Genomic DNA, 20,091 nt, shown 5'->3' with positions numbered 1-20,091 from the left:
AGGGTTAGGGTTAGGGTTAGGGTTATGTATATAGGGTTAGGGTTAGGGTTATGTATATAGGGTTAGGGTTAGGGTTATGTATATAGGGTTAGGGTTAGGGTTATGTATATAGGGTTAGGGTTAGGGTTATGTATATAGGGTTAGGGTTAGGGTTATGTATATAGGGTTAGGGTTAGGGTTATGTATAGAGGGTTAGGGTTAGGGTTATGTATAGAGGGTATATGGTATATTCCACTATAAAAAGTGGGTGAATTATTCAATGCGTGCATGTCAGTCGCCCTGTGGGAGGCGGGGCCTGTTTCAGTTGAAACGGGTGAAACTGCGAAGGCCGCCACTGCCTCCTTCACCGTACGTAACCCGAGTGGCCACTTGCAGAGCGGGGGGGCGGGGCCAGAGGAGGGGGCGGGGCCATAGCAAGGGGGCGGGGTCAGAGGCAGGGGGCGGGGTCATACCAAGGGGGCGGGGGTCAAAGGAGGGGGCGGGGTCAGAGCAAGGGGGCGGGGTCAGAACAAGGGGGCGGGGTCCGAGGGGGAGCAATATAAATGCATTTACTTGCATTTATATTTTTCACCTGTTCATGGCCGGAATTGACGGACGATCACGATGCATCCTGGGAAATATGCGCTTGTGAAGTCTGCATCGTTGTTCAGAGTGATGGAACCACACTGAAGATGGAGGAGGAGGGGAGGTGAAGGAGGGGAGGTGGAGGAGGAGAAGTGGAGGAGGGGAAGTGAAGGAGGAGAAGTGGAGTAGGGGAGGTGAAGGAGGGGAGGTGGAGGAGGAGAAGTGGAGGAGGGGAAGTGAAGGAGGGGAGGTGAAGGAGGGGAAGTGAAGGAGGGGAGGTGAAGGAGGAGAAGTGGAGAGGAGGGCCGGCTGAAACGACTAATGAAACGCACCACTTGTTACAGGATAAAACCTGTCTGTCTGTCTGTCTTCTTGTTTCAGGATGAAAACCTGTCTGTCTGTCTTCTTGTTTCAGGATAAAACCTGTCTGTCTGTCTTCTTGTTTCAGGATGAAAACCTGTCTGTCTGTCTTCTTGTTTCAGGATGAAAACCTGTCTGTCTGTCTTCTTGTTTCAGGATGAAAACCTGTCTGTCTGTCTTCCTCCTGGCTGTTGGAGTCTCCATGTTTGGACTCGGTAAGAGAAATATCAACAGGTTTTCCTCTGGCGGCCATGTTGGCTCCAGTCCTGCTTCACAGCCGTTGCCATGGTAACTGGTAACAGTACGGATTCACAGTTGTAACCCGGATGCCAGAGTTTAAAACTTTGAGATACTTTCTGATGACAGGAATCTGCTTAATTTTATTTTTATGGCATTTAATTTAATAAACAAAATAAACGTGAGCAGAAGGTTAAAATGCTCAGCTCAAAATGTCCAATTGGTCCACATATTATTATTATTATTATCATTATTATCATTATCATTATTAGGCTTATTTTCATTGCAGTTAATCCTAATTCTATTAGGATTGTTTATCAAGTAGCAAATATAGCACATTTAAAAATGACAGGTGACAAAAGTGCTGTAAAAAGAGATCTACATGTTAAGTGGACGAGCCTAAGCTTGGTACTGTAGTCTGTCAAACTGGATGGATTAGTAAAAAATAAATATATATATAATATAATATTATATATATAAAAATATATATATAATATATATATATATATATATAATATTTTTCCTTCTGAAAAACAATTGTAGGCAGGAAAAGTTCTACAAAAAAATCACAGGAACTCAAGTCTCTGATGCATCCAAATAAAATGCCTTTATTTCATAGCCATGGAATACACATGATATTTTTTTGTAGAACTTTTCCTGCTTGTTTTTTGGACGGATCAGCAGCTCACCGCTCCGTGTTACTCCAACACGCCAACGACACGCCAACAACACGCCAACGACACGCCAAGGCAGCGATACTCTGCTTTCTCTTCTGTTGATATATATCTTTCCTTTGGATTTGACTAAATGCTCATAGTGTATTAAGCAGTCGGTCAGAGGATCGTTAACCTGGAGTTGAAGCTCAGCCTGACCAGGACCAGGTTAGACTGGAAGATGTTTCCATGGTAACTGAGCTCAGCCTTATTTAAACCTGCTTTGTGGAACCAAATTTCTTGAAAATACGCCTGACTTAACCGGTAATCTCACTTTGTGGAATACCCCAAAAATAATGAAATAATGAAATGGTAATAATAGTAATAATAATAATGATAATAACAATAATAATAATAATAATAATGATAAGAAGAAGAAACGTAATGATATAATGATAGCCACTGATAACTAATAATTGTACTATAATAATAATACTAATAATTCTAATGATAGTAGTAATAATAATAATAATGAGAATAATAATAATAACAATAATAATGTGTTCCAGGTGAATCCCTCAGCTGTTACTCCTGTCCTGATGGTTCCACTGAACGATGTGAAAAGGTGCAGCAGTGTAGTGCAGCAGAAACCCTCTGTCTGAAGCTGAGTGACAACACAGGTGAGACACACACACACACACACACACACACACACACACACACACACACACACACACACACACACACACACACACACACACACACACACACACAGACTAGAATTATACAGATGCCATGCAAACTTGTTTGATGAGAATTACAAATGACAAAAGAAACACATTTCACTGCTTCAGTTTAGACACCAATCTCAATCAATTCATCAATTCATCAAAACACTGTGCTGCTGTTTGATAGCAAGTCAGTGATAATCAACAGCAGCAATAATAATAACAATAATAATAATGATAATAATAATAACGATAGTAATAATAACAACAATAATAACAATAATAATAATAATGATAATAATGATAGTATGTTGGGTTGGAGGCCTAGGATGGCATCTGCTTTCCACCAAGTGATGAAGTGCAGAAGAAACCAGCATAGATCCATGTTCAGGTTTCAAGGCTTTGATTTATTGAGGATTTTTTAAGTGAACAGGCAACAGTTCCATACAGCAAAAATAATCCAGACAATTGAGAAAAATACACAAGAAGAGAACGGACAAACCAAGATGTTAGGGTTCCCCTAACCCAGCCAAGCCACCGCCCTTATCCACACCCTAGGCTTAAATACTCTCCGGACTGTTCCATTACCTTTAGCTGCAGGGGAGTTTTCAGTTAACATCTAAACAGTCATTTCACAGGTAGTGGCCTCATAAACATTATTATCAATATTGTGTTCAACATCTAATCACAGGCGGTAAATACACTACTGCCTACAAAGGAAGAATAAAAGAAAGAAACTACATAAAGCAAACCCATCCCAAGCCCCCCCCCTTCCCCAATTCAGTCCACTTGATATAGTCCAATGAGGTTCATCAGCAGCAGCATTCTCACACTGCCACTCATCTGGGCCTCAACCAGGAAGTGCACCTCAAAGGAGAATAAGGTTAGAAACAAACCACAACCAGACACAGAAAACAGCCCATGAACCTGTATGACCAAATAAAGTGGATGGCTCAACTGAAATGGGCCTTCCAGTAGAGAAACCCTTAAAGAATAACAAGTCAAACCATAATAATTATGAAACTGAATATACTGTACAAACATGAAGTGTGCTCAGTAAATGTATGAGGGCCGTTCACCTGACAGTTGAGGGAGCAGATTCTTCTCCCTCACATAGTAATAATAATAATAATAATAATAATAATAATAATAATAATAGCAATAATAATAATAATGATAATAATGATAGTAATAATAATAATAATAGCAATAATAATGATAGTAATAGTAATAATAATAATAAGAATAATAATAGCAATAATAATAATAATAACCCTCTCACAAGGTGAAGGGTCAGAGGTTGCTAAGCTAAGCTAACCAACACAGACAGGTTCTGCTGTTCCCTGTGGATCACTGCTGATCACTGCTGATCCATTCACATAAATATCATGTGGTGGATTATTTATTTTTTTATTTTTTGCTAACAATTTAACAATATAAAGACGTCAAAGACAAAAACAGAACAAACTTATACAAAACATACAAAAACAAAAACGCAGTGAACATCATTGATGGAAAGTCAATGGATTGTAAGTATGATATGTAAATCTGGTGGTTGGGCACTACTTAAACTTGTTCTGAGGAAGTTTTTTTGTTTGTTTTTTGGTTAGGTATTTATTATTATATCAATTCTCGATGGCTGACGTGCGCGTTCATCTTAATATATGTAAATCAATGAAATAAAGACAAAATTAATTACTCGTGTAATCTTAATTACACGAGTAGTTTATAATTATGTTTTTTGGGGGTAACATTATGTTTGTTCAAATCAACTTTTTTAGTTTAATTCATGAATTAAACTAAAAAAGTCGATTTGAACAATCCCGGTGTGCGCTGGATTACTTTGATCTTGAATATATATATATATATACATATATATATATATATATACAGTGCTCAGCATAAATGAGTACACCCCCTTTGAAAAGTAAGATTTTAATCAATATCTCAATGAACACAAGAACAATTTCCAAAATTTTGACAAAACTGAGTTTTTAGAACATTTGTTTAACTCATAACATGAAAGTAAGGTTAATAATATAACTTAGATTACAAAATCTTCAGTTTTATTCAAATTAGTTGATGCAAAAATAAAAACACACCACAACAAAAACTACTACATCTAGTATTTTGTTTGACCTCCATGATTTTCAAGGACAGCACCAAGTCTTCTAGGCATGGAATGAACAAGTTGGCGACATATTGCAACATCGATCTTTTTCCATTCTTCAAGAACAACCTCTTTTAGAGCCCGGGTGCTGGATGGAGAGCGACGCTCAACTCGTCTCTTCAGAATTCCCCATAGGTGTTCGACTGGGTTCAGATCAGGAGACATACTTGGCCACTGAATCCCTTTGACCCTGTTCTTCTTCAGAAATGCAACAGTGGCCTTAGATGTGTGTTTTGGATCATTGTCATGTTGGAAAATTGCACGACAACCAAGGGCACGGAGTGATGGTAGCATCTTCTCTTTCAGTATAGAGCAGCACATCTGTGAATTCATGATACCATCAATGAAATGCAGCTCCCCGACACCAGCAGCCCCACATAAGGACACCGCCACCACCGTGTTTCACTGTAGGCACCATGCATTTGTCTTTGTACTCCTCACCTTTGCGACGCCATACAGTTTTGAAGCCATCAGTTCCAAAAACATTTATCTTGGTCTCATCACTCCAGAGTATAGAGTCCCAGTAGTCTTCATCTTTTTCAGCATGGGCCCTGGCAAATCCTAGGTGGGCTTTTTTGTGCATGGGCTTTAGGAGAGGCTTCCTTCGTGGACGACACCCATGCATGCCGTTCCTCTGCAGTGTACGCCGTATTGTGTCACGGGAAACAGTCACCCCAGTTTGGCTTTCTACTTCTTTAGCTAACTGCAGAGAACTTGCATGGCGATTTTCTTCAACCCTTCTCATCAGAAGACGCTCCTGTCGAGGTGTTAACTTCCGTGGACGGCCCGGACGTCTCTGTGAGATGGTTTTGCTGCAGTATTCTGACTGATGAGTAAAGCTTTGCTGATCTTCTTGTAGCCTTCACCTTTCTTGTGTAAAGAAATTATTTTCTTTCTCAGGTCTTGTGACATTTCTCTTCCATGTGGTGCCATTGCTGACAGCATGAAATGGGAAGGGGTTTTCTTTGTTAAGTAACACCCTTTTATAGTCAACTGTCTGCTGGACACCTGTTTAATGAATAATTAGACTCACCTGTGGTTGAATTGTTGTTAATTAGAATTTTGTAGTCTAAAATTTAGCTTTGCTCCTAAGACTTTCATTGGGGTGTACTCATTTTTGCAACATGGTCTTTAATGAATTTGTTAGGAAAATAACTTTTTTGTGTGTGCAAATTAACAAATCTTGTTTGCAATCAATGGCCCACATTTGTGGGAGTATTTTGTAGTATAGTATCCCATAGAAAATGTTGATTCTGAAAGGAAACTAAAGGTTTTCTGACAAATCTGTTGGGGTGTATATACATATATATATATATATATATATTCCAAAATCAAACCAGTCCAAAATCAAACCAGTCTTGGACTGGTTTGATTTTGGATCTGTTATTAGTGATCTTATCATTACAGAAGGTAGCAAACTCTTCACATCTAGCAGTAGAGAGCAGGTCACATGATACAACAGGCATTGGGTTTATCAGGTTGTCAGTAGTACTGAAAATAGTTTGTGCATTGGTTCTGTGATTGTTATTGATACCAGAGAAAAATGATTGTCTAGCATTTTTTAGTTATACTTATATTTATATTGACTGTTTTTTAAAATTTCTAAATCAATGTGGGGTTTTGTCTTCCTCCATTTGCGCTCAGCATTTCGGCATTCCCTTTTGTAGCGTGTAGAGTCGAAAATATAAAATTTAGAATTTAGCACCACCTTCGTAAATGAAGGAAATTAGACCTTTACTCATACTAATCAGTCATCAATCTAAAGATCATGAATTCTTTTCAGTTCAGGGATTACTTTTCTCTGCAAGTAAGGAAACACATGACAACTTCTTTGCAATAAATGGGAATATTTATTTAACTATTCAAGTAGGGCTGACCCGAATGCTTCGAAGCTTCGACCGTTGCCATGGTAATCGATGTCCAAATCAGTATTCGAATGCTGCGTTTTTTAGTATTTTTTTGTTTTTGTTTTGTTTTTTTATTCATTAGGAGAAAAGTTACGTTTCCATCCTGTACATCTCTGTACAGAAGTACGGAAACGCACTGAATCCGGACGTCTCCGACGTGCCGGGAGATATTCAGGCTGCCACACATCCGTAATTCCCCGAGAACGCACAACTTTTGTGTACCGGAGATTTCTCTCACTGTACACGCCTCGTTAAATGTCAGCTCACTCCAGTATACTGTCGCAAATTACCAGATATCACTGTACACTCACCGGGAATCTCTGTGCACCTGCACACATGGTCCAAATACGTCCGGAAAAGTCTGTTTTCCACCTTAACACACATCCAAACATGTCCGGAAAAGACCGATTATCTCCACCCACATCAGTGTATATTTGCCAGGGGGCTTTCCTACAACAGGCCTGTCTGGATGTGGAACACTGTGGAGATGTTGCACCAGTGTTGGCTGCTGGATGGAGTTGAAGTTTCTAGCTCTTCTAACTGTTGTAAAAGTCTAAATAATCTCGTTCCTAAATAGCTTTGAAAGCAATCTTCGCTTGGCCGGGCGTTGATAACTTCTTAACTATTAGACACGAGGTTCAAACTTCATGCAAGCGATTCTTAAGTTAATCTGGAGAAGACGTCTCTGACTCCAGGCTCAAACTCTAAGTTTCACTAAAGGCGAATTGCAGCTAAAATTGTTGATCTTGGTTTCAGCAGGTTTCTTGGCGAGGGCGGAATGTTGACCTGCCAAAAAAGCCAGATAAGAAAGTTTTATAGATCTTTGAATTTTCAGGCGTGGTTTGCCATGCAAATCATGCGCCGCGGTCTTTTTCTGTTGCGCCTTGTTTACTAATTAATTTCTTTGTTTGAGAAGATTCCACCCTGAATAGGGAGAGAGAGGGGGGGAAAATGAATGTAAGAGAAATTCTTCCTCTAGTCTATTTTATTTTGGGATCCATTACTCAATGATCTTAATAAAGATTTATTTTTTTAAAATAATACGCCAGTATTTTACATCTCCACCAATTACTGTTGTCAATTGATCAAAATAATAAAAACCTGTGAACTTACATTCGAATGTATATAGCTAGCACATCAATTGAAGGACCTCAAATAAACCTTCATGGTCTAATCTGTGGCTATACAGTCTTCACCAAGTTATCTCATATATATAACTTGTGTTTCAATTTAACCATTTAATACAATCAAACGTGGTTGATATTATACTGGCATATCATAGCTAAAAATGACCACAAGGTGGCAGTGTGGTACAATGCAAAAGAGAGAGAGAGTGATATAATTGTAATTATTTCCTCAAATAGACTAGACAACATTGTGTATGCATACAATTCACTACTAATTAAACAACTTCAACATATATATAGTTAACACATTTAGTATATACTTCAACCTACATAATAAACTCATTAAAGATGTTTTGGGGAAGTATAGGGTTGAAAGTAGGTTTAAAGAAGAATGTGGAGAGTGGAAAGATTTATGATGTGATGAAACTCTGGCAAGTGTCAACAACAGTCTTTTGTTCCTTTGTATTGACACATTGGTATGTATTCCCATTCTCACCCAATGGTGACCGCCCCTTTGATTAATCAGAACAGTCTGGTATTCCAAATGAAGAAAGGAGGATGATTCCCTATATTCAGATGTGTGAAAGGTATGGGTGTGTGAAAATCTACCCTCAGGGAAAGCCCTGGGTCTAGATGGCTTTACAGCCGAATTTTCTAAACGCTTTGCCCCCGAGCTGGCTTCTATGATCCTCGACATGTTTTCAGACTCCTATGGGAATGGTGCGCTTCCGCCGACTCCCACCAAGCGCTTGTTACCCTTATCCTCAAAAAAGATAAAGAATCAACTGATTGCCGCAGTTTTAGACCAATTTCTTTGATAATTTATGATAGTTGAATCCTCTCCAAAATACTAGCTAATAGACTAGATAAGGTTATTCCCACCCTGGTCCACCCAGACTAAGTAGGTTTCATAGGCAACCGCCATTCCACAGATAACTTAAGATGCTTGTTGGATGTAATGTGGTTTGTGGCTTTGTGGTCGTGGTTTGAGGCCACAGTGGCTCCACTGCAGCTCCAACCTACCGCTGCAGTAGTAACCAATGGTCTTATATCTCCTTACTTTAAGCTTGGCAGAGGTACCTGGCAAGGAGACCCAGCCTCACCAACCCTGTTCGCCCTCGCGTTAGAGCCTGTGGCAGTCACCATTCGGAAAAAAATCCAGATTTTCCTGGCATTCAAATTGCTAATGCTTTATGCTGATGACATTTTAACCTTTGTGACAGATCCAGAGAAATCAATCTTATCTCTACTGTCCTTGATTAATTAATTTTCCGAATTCAGGATACAAAATCAACTGAGTGCGAGGCTCTGGCTTTGACTGCATACTGCCTTTATAAAAAAAAAAAAAAAAAACGTATTTCAGACTGGGAATTTCAGGTGGCCAGATATAGGAATTGAATATCTTGGGGTTGTATTCCCATCTAATCTGTCTAATCTTATTAAAACAGTTACGGTTGTTACTGTTAATTTCTTAGGGCAAAATTGCGGAGTGGGTGTTTTGGTGCTGGGTGACCTATACAATGAACATAATGAAATGCTTGTACAGTGCCTTGAAAAAGTATTCACCCCCCTTGGCATTTTTCCTATTTTGTTGCCTTACAACCTGGAATTAAAATGGATTTTCTGGGGGTTTGTATCATTTGATTTACACAACATGCCTACAACTTTGGAGATGCAAAATATATTTTTATTGTGAAACAAACAAGAAATAAGACAAAAAAACTGAAAAATTGAGCGTGCATAACTATTCACCCCCCCCAAAGTCAATACTTTGTAGAGCCACCTTTTGCAGCAATTACAGCTGCAAGTCTCTTGGGGTATGTCTCTATAAGCTTTGCACATCTAGCCACTGGGATTTTTGCCCATTCTTCAAGGCAAAACTGCTCCAGCTCCTTCAAGTTGGATGGGTTCCGCTGGTGTACAGCAATCTTTAAGTCATACCACAGATTCTCAATTGGATTGAGGTCTGGGTTTTGACTAGGCCATTCCAAGACATTTAAATGTTTCCCCTTAAACCACTCAAGTGTTGCTTTAGCAGTATGCTTAGGGTCATTGTCCTGCTGGAAAGTGAACCTCCGTCCCAGTCTCAAATCTCTGGAAGACTGAAACAGGTTTTCTTCAAGAATTTCCCTGTATTTAGCACCATCCATCATTCCTTCAATTCTGACCAGTTTCCCAGTCCCTGCCGATGAAAAACATCCCCACAGCATGATGCTGCCACCACCATGCTTCACTGCGGATGGTGTTCTCGGGGTGATGAGAGGTGTTGGGTTTGCACCAGACATAGCGTTTTCCTTGATGGCCAAAAAGTTCAATTTTAGTCTCATCTGACCAGAGTACCTTCTTCCATATGTTTTGGGAGTCTCCCACATGCCTTTTGGCGAACTCCAAACGTGCTTTCTTATTTTTTTCTTTAAGCAATGGCTTTTTTCTGGCCACTCTTCCATAAAGCCCAGCTCTGTGGAGTGTACGGCTTAAAGTGGTCCTATGGACAGATACTCCAATCTCCGCTGTGGAGCTTTCCAGTTCCTTCAGGGTTATCTTTGGTCTCTTTGTTGCCTCTCTGATCAATGCCCTCCTTGCCTGGTCCGTGAGTTTTGGTGGGCGGCCCTCTCTTGGCAGGTTTGTTGTGGTGCCATATTCTTTCCATTTTGTAATAATAGATTTAATGGTGCTCCGTGGGATGTTCAAAGTTTTGGATATTTTTTTATAACCCAACCCTGATCTGTACTTCTCCAGAACTTTGTCCCTGACCTGTTTGGAGTGCTCCTTGGTCTTCATGGTGCCGCTTGCTTGGTGGTGCCCCTTGCTTAGTGGTGTTGCAGACTCTGGGGCCTTTCAGAACAGGTGTATATATACTGAGATCATGTGACAGATCATGTGACACTTAGATTGTACACAGGTGGACTTTATTTAACTAATTCTGTGACTTCTGGAGGTAATTGGTAGCACCAGATCTTATTTAGGGGCTTCATAGCAAAGGGGGTGAATACATATGCACGTACCACTTTTCAGTTTTTTATTTTTTAGAATTTTTTAAAACAAGTTTTTTTTTCATTTCACTTCACCAATTTGGACAATTTTGTGTAGGTCCATTACATAAAATCCAAATAAAAATCCATTTAAATTACAGGTTGTAATGCAACAAAATAGGAAAAACGCCAAGGGGGGTGAATACTTTTGCAAGGCACTGTATATGCCTTGTGTTAGCATTGACTTGGTAGAATGCTTGTGTCAGTCTTGTGTTAGCACTGGCTTTGTAGCATTCTTGGGTTAGCCAGGTACTAGCATCAGATTGCTAGCAGGTTTGGGTCAGCCTTGTGTTAGCATTAGCTTGGCAGCATGAGTGAACATAGTGAGTCAGAACTTGTTTGGTAATACGACTTAGAGCCCGCATAAACAGGGCCTAAGTGTCTAGTAGAATACTGAGATAAGCTTGTGCTAGAATTTGTTTGATTAAGTTGGTAGCAACCATACCTATAGCCCGCACAAATGGGATCTCTGATTAATCATGTGACTTATATAAACATTGAGAGTGGTTGGACAGCTGAGCGGCCCTGGCATTCATTAAGAAGCTGCCAGATAAGCCAGCAGGGCCAGTCAGACTTAACTTTGCCTAAGCAGATACAATGTGGATATGCAGACTGCTGAGTCGGTATATGCTCTCTGCTTGGGCAGTGTAGGATGTAAACTTCATAATGTGTGACTTGGTAGGGTTTAGATGCAGCGTGTAACTTAATGTTCTGAATAGAAAAGGATATTGATGGTAGTGTGTGATGTAAAGTAGTGTTGTTGATAACAAGGTGCAGGTGACAGCAGCAGCAGTGTAGTGGACTTGGGTCTGCTGAGTCTGGGCAAAGAGGAGTGTGTTTCTGTTTCTGGGACACTGGAATACACTGTTGAGCCTTCTTGAATGTCATGGGCCTAATTCAACAAAACATGGGTGAAGGAGGAGCCCACTTGATAACACCAATGATTTGCCTACACTCACTCACCCTGAAGCTAGAGTAGGTAGCTGGTGGATTTTGCTGCCTGTCTTATGGTGCTGTAGATTTATTACCGTGTAGCCTGATGTTTTCAATGGTGCTCACTGGTATGGTAGTGTATAGGGGTGTAACGATATATCGTGGGACGAAAGTTTATGATCGAAAAACGTGACGATGGGCATCGTGGAGGTGAAAAATTGTTTTCGATGTCAAGTACAGATTATCAATTAGCTGCACCACCAAAATGTAGACTACTCTTTGTTTTCATTTACATACTTTAAACGCCAGGGGGCGGAATCAATAATCCTAGATCCTAGTTTGCCTGACTGGCGTTATGACATCATCGACACCGACGTTCACTCGAGACCCGGGTGTGAAAATGGAAAGCACTGAAATCGAAATACACTCGTTACGTTATGTAACATCATCGTTATTTTGAAAGAGACTGAGGTAAATGTTGTGAGACATTCTCAAATTTTCTATCCAGTCTGTTTCCTCAACATTGTGGTTGTTCCAGACCTGCCAACCTGATTTTGCGTAGCAGGTACGCATTTTGACATCAAAGTACGCTGGTACGATTTGTCACTCTAAACTACGCAAAAAGATGGTGACGCCTGTGAGTTCAGTTGTGCACGTGCAGTACTCAAGTCTAACAGCAAGAGGCAGCAGCGTCTAACCCATAGAGATATAACACAATAGTGTTATATCTCTATGGTCTAGCCTGCCGAAAAACAAAAGAAGTAGAAGAGTTTGACCAATCATAGCGCCGGATTCATTCCCCCGCCTTCACCCAAATATCAAGTGGAGATGATCATGATTGACAAATGCGTAATGTCATTTCAAGAGACTGCAAATCAATCACACAACATCGATTTATCCCTCTCCTTCCCCCTCCTCACTCCGGCTGGCTGGTTCCTCAAGTGAGGACAGTTCTTTTAACTCCTTTGCAAAGGTAAACGGACTGGGGGGATGTGGAAAGTTGAAATTGTGAATTGAGTTAACTTAAGTTAACGCAGACCTGCCAACCTTGGGAAAATATTTAACATTAATAACGTTAGCCTAATGTTACGTAATTTTCAAGCTAGGTTGCTTGTTCACCAGGTATTTAAGTTGGCAAAGTAACGTTAAGTTATATTGTCCGTGTGTCGCAGATTGTTAAACATGACTTTTCATAATAGTCATAATACTAATTATTATTGCAGCCAAACCCGTAACTGTAATGAGAAGAGCAGATCGTGGCAGGATGAAAAAAAAGTGAGTGCACGTTACCTAGAAAGTTACCGGGAGGTGTGTGTGTGTGTGTGTGTGTGTGTGTGTGTGTGTGTGTGTGTGTGTGTGTTGGCACTGTGTAGTCTATAACCAATGGTGGAAGAAGTACTGAGATCTTTTACTTAAGTAGAAGTAGTAAAGATACTCCATTACAAGTAAAAGTCCTGCATTCAAAATATTGCTTAAGTAAAAGTACATAAGTATTGGCAGCAAAATGTACTTAGAGTATCAAAGTAAACGTACTCATGATGCAAACTGTCCCCATTTAGAGAGTTATATTTTTCATAAATGATTGGAATATTAATACTGATTTATTGACATACATGTACATGTAAGCAGCATTTTAAAGTTGTCAACGTGAAGCTAATCTTAACAATTTAGCTTTACTTTTGGGTAGTCTAATCTATAACAATGCTATTTTATAGTTATTTTATAAAGATGATCAAATGTTTTAAATATAAAATATTGATCTGAAAAGTAACTAGTAACTATAGCTGTGAAATTTACTGGAGTAAAAAGTACAATATTTCCCTCTAAAATGTAGTGGAGTATAAGTACAAAGTAGCATGAAATGGAAATACTCAAGTAAAGTACAGGTACCTCAAAACTGTACTTAAGTACAGTACTTTCCACCACTGACTATAACTTAGCCTTAGGAACAGAAAATTTCAAGGAAAAGAAACACCCCCCCATTGCAAATTAAAGGAATTTTTCTCAAGAATATATGATTGTATTGTTTTCTTAATAGGCGATTTATATGTTGAATAACTTGATGATGTGGCGATGAGTGGGGAAATGACCGTGTGCGAAGCGAAGTGGTGCGAAAGCATGTGAACTAAGCGTTACACTATTGTGGTACTCAAAATATTGGCAGGTCTGTTGTTCCCATAGATATCAAACGGTTGTTCCTCCAGTTCTGCGTCTCGGCCCAGATGTCGCGGTTGAAAGTATGAAGTCATGTGGTGGAAAAATAGAATATGACACCGCTGTCTGTGGCGGTTTATTAAGATCTTATGGATAAATTGACGCCTCTGGTTACTGGTGTTAGTGGTGTGTAAACTGAAAATACAGGCGATGGTAGCCGCCATATTGGTCTGAAGTGAACGTTACTATGGTTACAGACATTATTTACAACCATTGCGAGGTCAGAGGAGTGGAGTGACTCCTGTTACCCTACAGACAGTCTGGTAACTTTTACTCTGCTCTGCTCCAGTGTGAACCAGACATAATATGCAAATTCACTCTCATTCATAAATTCGGTTGTCACTACCACATTCTGGCAGTGTGTACGTAGCTATCTGTCAAAGGTGTCAGCTGCTGCCTGAAAATGTTGACATGCTAATTTGCTTTAAAAAAATAAAATAAATAAATAAAACATGTCTTCCTAGGTTAGAAAATCAGTATCTGAACATATTTGTTGTTTTAATTTAAGTTGAAGTTTTGTGGCCTGCCTGCCAACTAAGGTGTTTGGAGAATGTTAGATCAATGTTCAGACATTTGCATAAATGATAAAGAGTACATCCTTGTTTAGACATTTTATTTTCATTTACAATTTCTTTCATTTAGACAAGCATCCACTGTTAAAAGCTGAGTTATTTTATTCAACAGATTCTATTATTTGCTTTTTGCACTGAAAAATATATAACAAAGAAACAAACCATTATAAAAGAAACTAGGAATAGGTTAAACTTTGAGTCGAAAATATTGGGTTTTTTTACATTTTATGTCAAAGCAATAAAGAAAGAATCTTCTATAGTCATAATTTGTTTTCATTTAAACTTTGTTAAAAATATCGTCAGTGTACCGCGTATGGTACCGAGCCGTGAGCTCAGTGTTACACCCCTGGACTAGTGTATCATTCTGTTAAACTCTGAATCGGCCTCTATATGAATGCTTGCCTTGGATTATGGCACAAGGGATATTAACATCATATCCTGTGTATTAATAAATGTAACTAGATCTAACTGATCAAAAATCAGTTGTAGAACAGAATAATATAGAACAAACATCAGGAAGAGTAAGACACACAGCAGTAGATTTTATCTGTCCTACAGATCCTAACAACTCCACCAGCCTGAGAGCCTCAAAACATACAAGGAAAAACTCCCATGAAAAAAAATGCCCTAACCCTCAACCTAAAGTACATGAGAGTACATGAGTACATCCACAGCGATTCCATGTCAGATTTTCTTGATACAGTGTAGATGAGACATGTTTCTCTGTTTGTCACTCAGTAACCAAGAGGCTGAAAACACCTTCCATGATACTGACTCAGTATTAACACCAAGCTGCATGGCAGTGATACTCAGTTTTAATCTGATCCTCCATTATTGACAGTAATATGTGTCACTAGAAACTGAAATTGAATTATTTATATTTGAATTAATTGCTGAACTTGAATAATTGCATTAAAAAACTGAATTTGAATCACATAATTTGAAATTGAATTTATTTTAGGGTTATTTTAGGCAATTCAATTGCCCTAATTTTGTTTTAATGAAGGAAAAGGATACATTTCCAACTTTATATTATTTTTACTTCAGAACCTCTTCTTTATGGACACAGACTGGCTTCCTTCCATGTGTCACAGCTGGTTTTTGACCTGTCAATTTGAATACTTAATTCTGGAGCTATATTCACAGCTCATTATCTCAGAGAATAAACCACCCAGGTCCTTACAAATGCATAGACACCAACATATTTTTATTTTAAACCAGGAAGTAAAAGGATATTGTGGTACCTTTGATACTTTTGGAATGATTAATATTTACACTTTCAAAAAAATCACTCACTCGTGTTTTTTCTGTTTTGACTGCTGCCATAGACTCACATCACAAAATCAAGTTCTGAAACTGCTGGAATCTTGTAGTCTACCTACAGATCTCTCTGTAAAGGAAAAGAGAAACATTTTCTTCACCGCCAGCAGAGCTAACTGACATCAAACTGATGAACATTTTTTTATTTTTGTTTGTCCAGAATTTCACACCGTTTCCAATCACTGTAACAAATTTCAAGTCTGTAGCATGTACCGTCTCACGGCGGATTAAGAAAAGAATAATAATAAACAAAAATAAATGAGTAGCAAAACAAGAGTTGTTCAGCACTATGTGCTTGAACTATTAACAATAATAATAATAAAAAAAATGTTTCTCTCATAGGAAAGACCTACTCTATAATAATAATGATAATATTTATAATAACAATAATAATAATAATAATAATAATAACAATAATGTGTTTCTCTTGTAGGAAAGACCTACTCTAACTATAATAATAATAATAATAATAATAATAATAATAATGTGTTTCTCTTGTAGGAAAGACCTACTCTAACTATAATAATAATAATAATAATAATAATAATAATGTGTTTCTCTTGTAGGAAAGACCTACTCTAACTATAATAATAATAATAATAATAATGTGTTTCTCTTGTAGGAAAGACCTACTCTAACTATAATAATAATAATAATAATAATAATAATGTGTTTCTCTTGTAGGAAAGACCTACTCTAACTATAATAATAATAATAATAATAATAATGTGTTTCTCTTGTAGGAAAGACCTACTCTAACTATAATAATAATAATAATAATAATAATAATAATGTGTTTCTCTTGTAGGAAAGACCTACTCTAACTATAATAATAATAATAATAATAATGTGTTTCTCTTGTAGGAAAGACCTACTCTAACTATAATAATAATAATAATAATAATAATAATAATAATAATGTGTTTCTCTTGTAGGAAAGACCTACTCTAACTATAATAATAATAATAATAATAATGTGTTTCTCTTGTAGGAAAGACCTACTCTAACTATAATAATAATAATAATAATAATAATAATGTGTTTCTCTTGTAGGAAAGACCTACTCTAACTATAATAATAATAATAATAATAATAATAATAATGTGTTTCTCTTGTAGGAAAGACCTACTCTAACTATAATAATAATAATAATAATAATAATGTGTTTCTCTTGTAGGAAAGACCTACTCTAACTATAATAATAATAATAATAATAATAATAATGTGTTTCTCTTGTAGGAAAGACCTACTCTAACTATAATAATAATAATAATAATAATAATAATGTGTTTCTCTTGTAGGAAAGACCTACTCTAACTATAATAATAATAATAATAATAATGTGTTTCTCTTGTAGGAAAGACCTACTCTAACTATAATAATAATAATAATAATAATAATGTGTTTCTCTTGTAGGAAAGACCTACTCTAACTATAATAATAATAATAATAATAATAATAATGTGTTTCTCTTGTAGGAAAGACCTACTCTAACTATAATAATAATAATAATAATAATGTGTTTCTCTTGTAGGAAAGACCTACTCTAACTATAATAATAATAATAATAATAATGTGTTTCTCTTGTAGGAAAGACCTACTCTAACTATAATAATAATAATAATAATAATAATAATAATAATAATAATGTGTTTCTCTTGTAGGAAAGACCTACTCGAAGTGCCTCCAGTTAGAGGACTGTGACTTCCAGAAGCTGTCGGCCACGTTTCCCTTCACTCCTGCCAGCTTTCGCTGCTGCCCATCAAACCTCTGTAACTCCGCCCACGCCACAGCAGCAAGGCCTCTGATTGGTCTGTTGGCTGGGCTGGCTGCTCTCTACTGGGGCATGCACTGAACACACACAGTGTGTGTGTGTGTTCACACATACTGAACACACACACACACACACACACACAAACACACATACTGAACACTGAACACACACCAAACATTGATAACACACACGGACACAAACACACACACACACACACACACACACCCCAAACATTGATAATACACACACACACACACTGAACACTGAACACTGAAAACACACACACACACACCCCAAACATTGATAATACACACACTCATAACAGCCAAAGCTAACAGCCTACTAATTGATGTAGGAGGAATATCAATATCCATGGTAACCAGTATATTGTACTGTTTCCATGGTAACCAGGATACTACTCCTGCAAAGCTCACCTCCAGTTGGCTTTAACCAACATCTGTCCTGATCACCAGGAATTTTATAATCTGACTGATTCTTTGTGTTATGTTGATACTGTGAGAGATTATCTAATGATCTGAGGTTATAAAATATTGATTATCAGATAATCTGACTGATTATCTGAGATATTGATACCTGACAGTCTGAGTAATGATTCCTGGTTATCAGACTGGTTTCTTCCTGCTTTACTTTTTCACATGTGGAATATCAGTATTAAAATGTTTGTGAATCTGTCTGACGGTAATTTGGCCTAACAGGATCTGCTGTGTTGCTGTAGTTTGAAGTTGTTCATGTTTTCTGGAAGAGTCGTGTTAAAATCATAAGAGACAACAATAAAAAGATCATTGGGTTACCTTGGAAACAACAACGCAGCAGGCAGTTTCCTTGACAACTGTACAGTTTTGAGATCAATAAAATGATTAGGAATATAATTTGTAATGAAGAATGGTCCTGGCACACTGGCATGTGCTGATACAGAGACACATCCAGAGACTGTGTGTCTCTTAATGCAGATAATGATAATGACCTGAACATTTCCAATCGACTTTTAACCTGAATGTTTTTTTAGGAATTGCACTTGTAGGTTCAGCTGCTGAAGAATCTGCCAATCCTCCTTTTTTGATGAATGCTTTCCAAATGTAAGAGTATCACTGCTGAACTGATTTCTATATGTTGTGATATTAACACAAATTACTTGGATAATAAATAAACTCCTGCTTTTGCAATGCAAACAGTGATTTATTTAAAGTGTAATGTTTTGTGTCTGATGACAGTTTTCTTTAAACAAGTGAAGCTCCACCCATCAGGTCATCAGGTTTCTGTTAAATCATTACAAGCACGTTCTTTTATGTCCTGTTTTATCCCTGCTTGTAATAATGTCAGTCTCCTTTCTATTTTTGTTTTATCTTTATTCTCATGTCTGGTTTTCTATCTATCTATCTATCTATCTATTCTTTCTTTCTTTCTTTTTTATCTTCTTCCGTTCTTCTTCCTTCTAACTAAAACTGACTTCCCATGAACGAAAATGCAAGAAATCAAAACCAAACCAAAACAGTTTTGGTTGGACTGTTTTGGTTTGGTTCGGTCCAAAACAATGTATACTCATGTTTTGCATTAGTCAATTCTCCCCATGGTGGCGCTATAGCAACCTTCTAAAGTTCAAAGCTTTGACAGTTTTTTAAAAATTAGCCGTACGTGCTACGGCATTGAAATTTTCACCAAATTGTAGGCCCAAGTGACAAGAAACTTTCATATTCTGTAACGTAGTACAAATTATGAAGTATAAAACCTAACTCCTCCTCCACCTTCAGACTGTGCCCGACAAACCATCTATTTGGATTTTTGATACAACAAAAATTGAGCCCACAGTGCATTTAAATGTTTTACTGTAAATGGTATTTTACACATTTTCTTAATAATGTAATATTTTCTTGATCTTCACATGAATTTGTCTGACAGAAGACATGTTGTAGATGACGTGGTAAATTTCATCCATTTATCTTAAAATTTGTAATTTTGGCAATTGTTTAATTATGTGGTCATTGTATTATTTAAATTTTGCATACTTGAAAAACATTTAGAGAGGAACCACATTCAAAACAATTACATAGAAATATTTTCTGAATTATTATGTATGCATGGGAATTACAAATCGTTTCTTCAATTTCTTTGAACTTTTAAAAAAAATATATTCCAAAACTGTTATTTCAGGTTTAATACGCAGTAAACTCTTTTTTACTTCTTTCTTCCCCCTGACTAAATTGTTTTACCTTTGTTTTAGATTTTATAGAGGCTTACAAAGAATTCTGAATGAATACTAAAACATTTTATTTCCTTTTCTCTCTCTAAACTACTAAATAGCTAGGACAAGCCCAGTCGCCGTATTTCTGCTTGCAGCTATAACTATTATTATTATTACAGGGTTGTGACTGAAAAGTCACCAGTTTGAATCCCTAGACCTGGGCTGCGGTCGAATAGTCAAAAAAATACGTCCTAACTCCTCTTCCTCACCACTTCTCCTCGACCTCGTTGGAAAACATCA

General features: G+C 37.5%; 1 protein-coding gene across 1 annotated transcript; it reads left to right on the top strand.

Moving 5' to 3' along the window:
* Positions 1 to 1,044: 1,044 nt before the first annotated feature.
* Positions 1,045 to 19,462, top strand: LOC139667197 (CD59 glycoprotein-like). The gene is made up of 3 exons (XM_071546630.1): positions 1,045 to 1,139; positions 2,384 to 2,494; positions 17,482 to 19,462. Exons 1-3 carry the CDS (start codon positions 1,082 to 1,084, stop codon positions 17,670 to 17,672), a joined length of 360 nt encoding a protein of 119 aa, XP_071402731.1. The 5' UTR covers positions 1,045 to 1,081; the 3' UTR covers positions 17,673 to 19,462.
* Positions 19,463 to 20,091: the final 629 nt, after the last annotated feature.

The sequence above is a fragment of the Centroberyx affinis genome, unplaced genomic scaffold, assembly GCF_046629955.1.
Source record: "Centroberyx affinis isolate AG114_WGS23_722 - 3 ecotype Tasmania unplaced genomic scaffold, CSIRO-AGI_Caff_v1 ptg005362l_1, whole genome shotgun sequence".
In the NCBI taxonomy this organism is placed as follows: Eukaryota; Metazoa; Chordata; class Actinopteri; order Beryciformes; family Berycidae; genus Centroberyx; species Centroberyx affinis.
The sequence above is the reverse complement of the archived record's forward strand: the minus strand, read 5'-3'. Positions and strand labels throughout refer to the sequence as shown.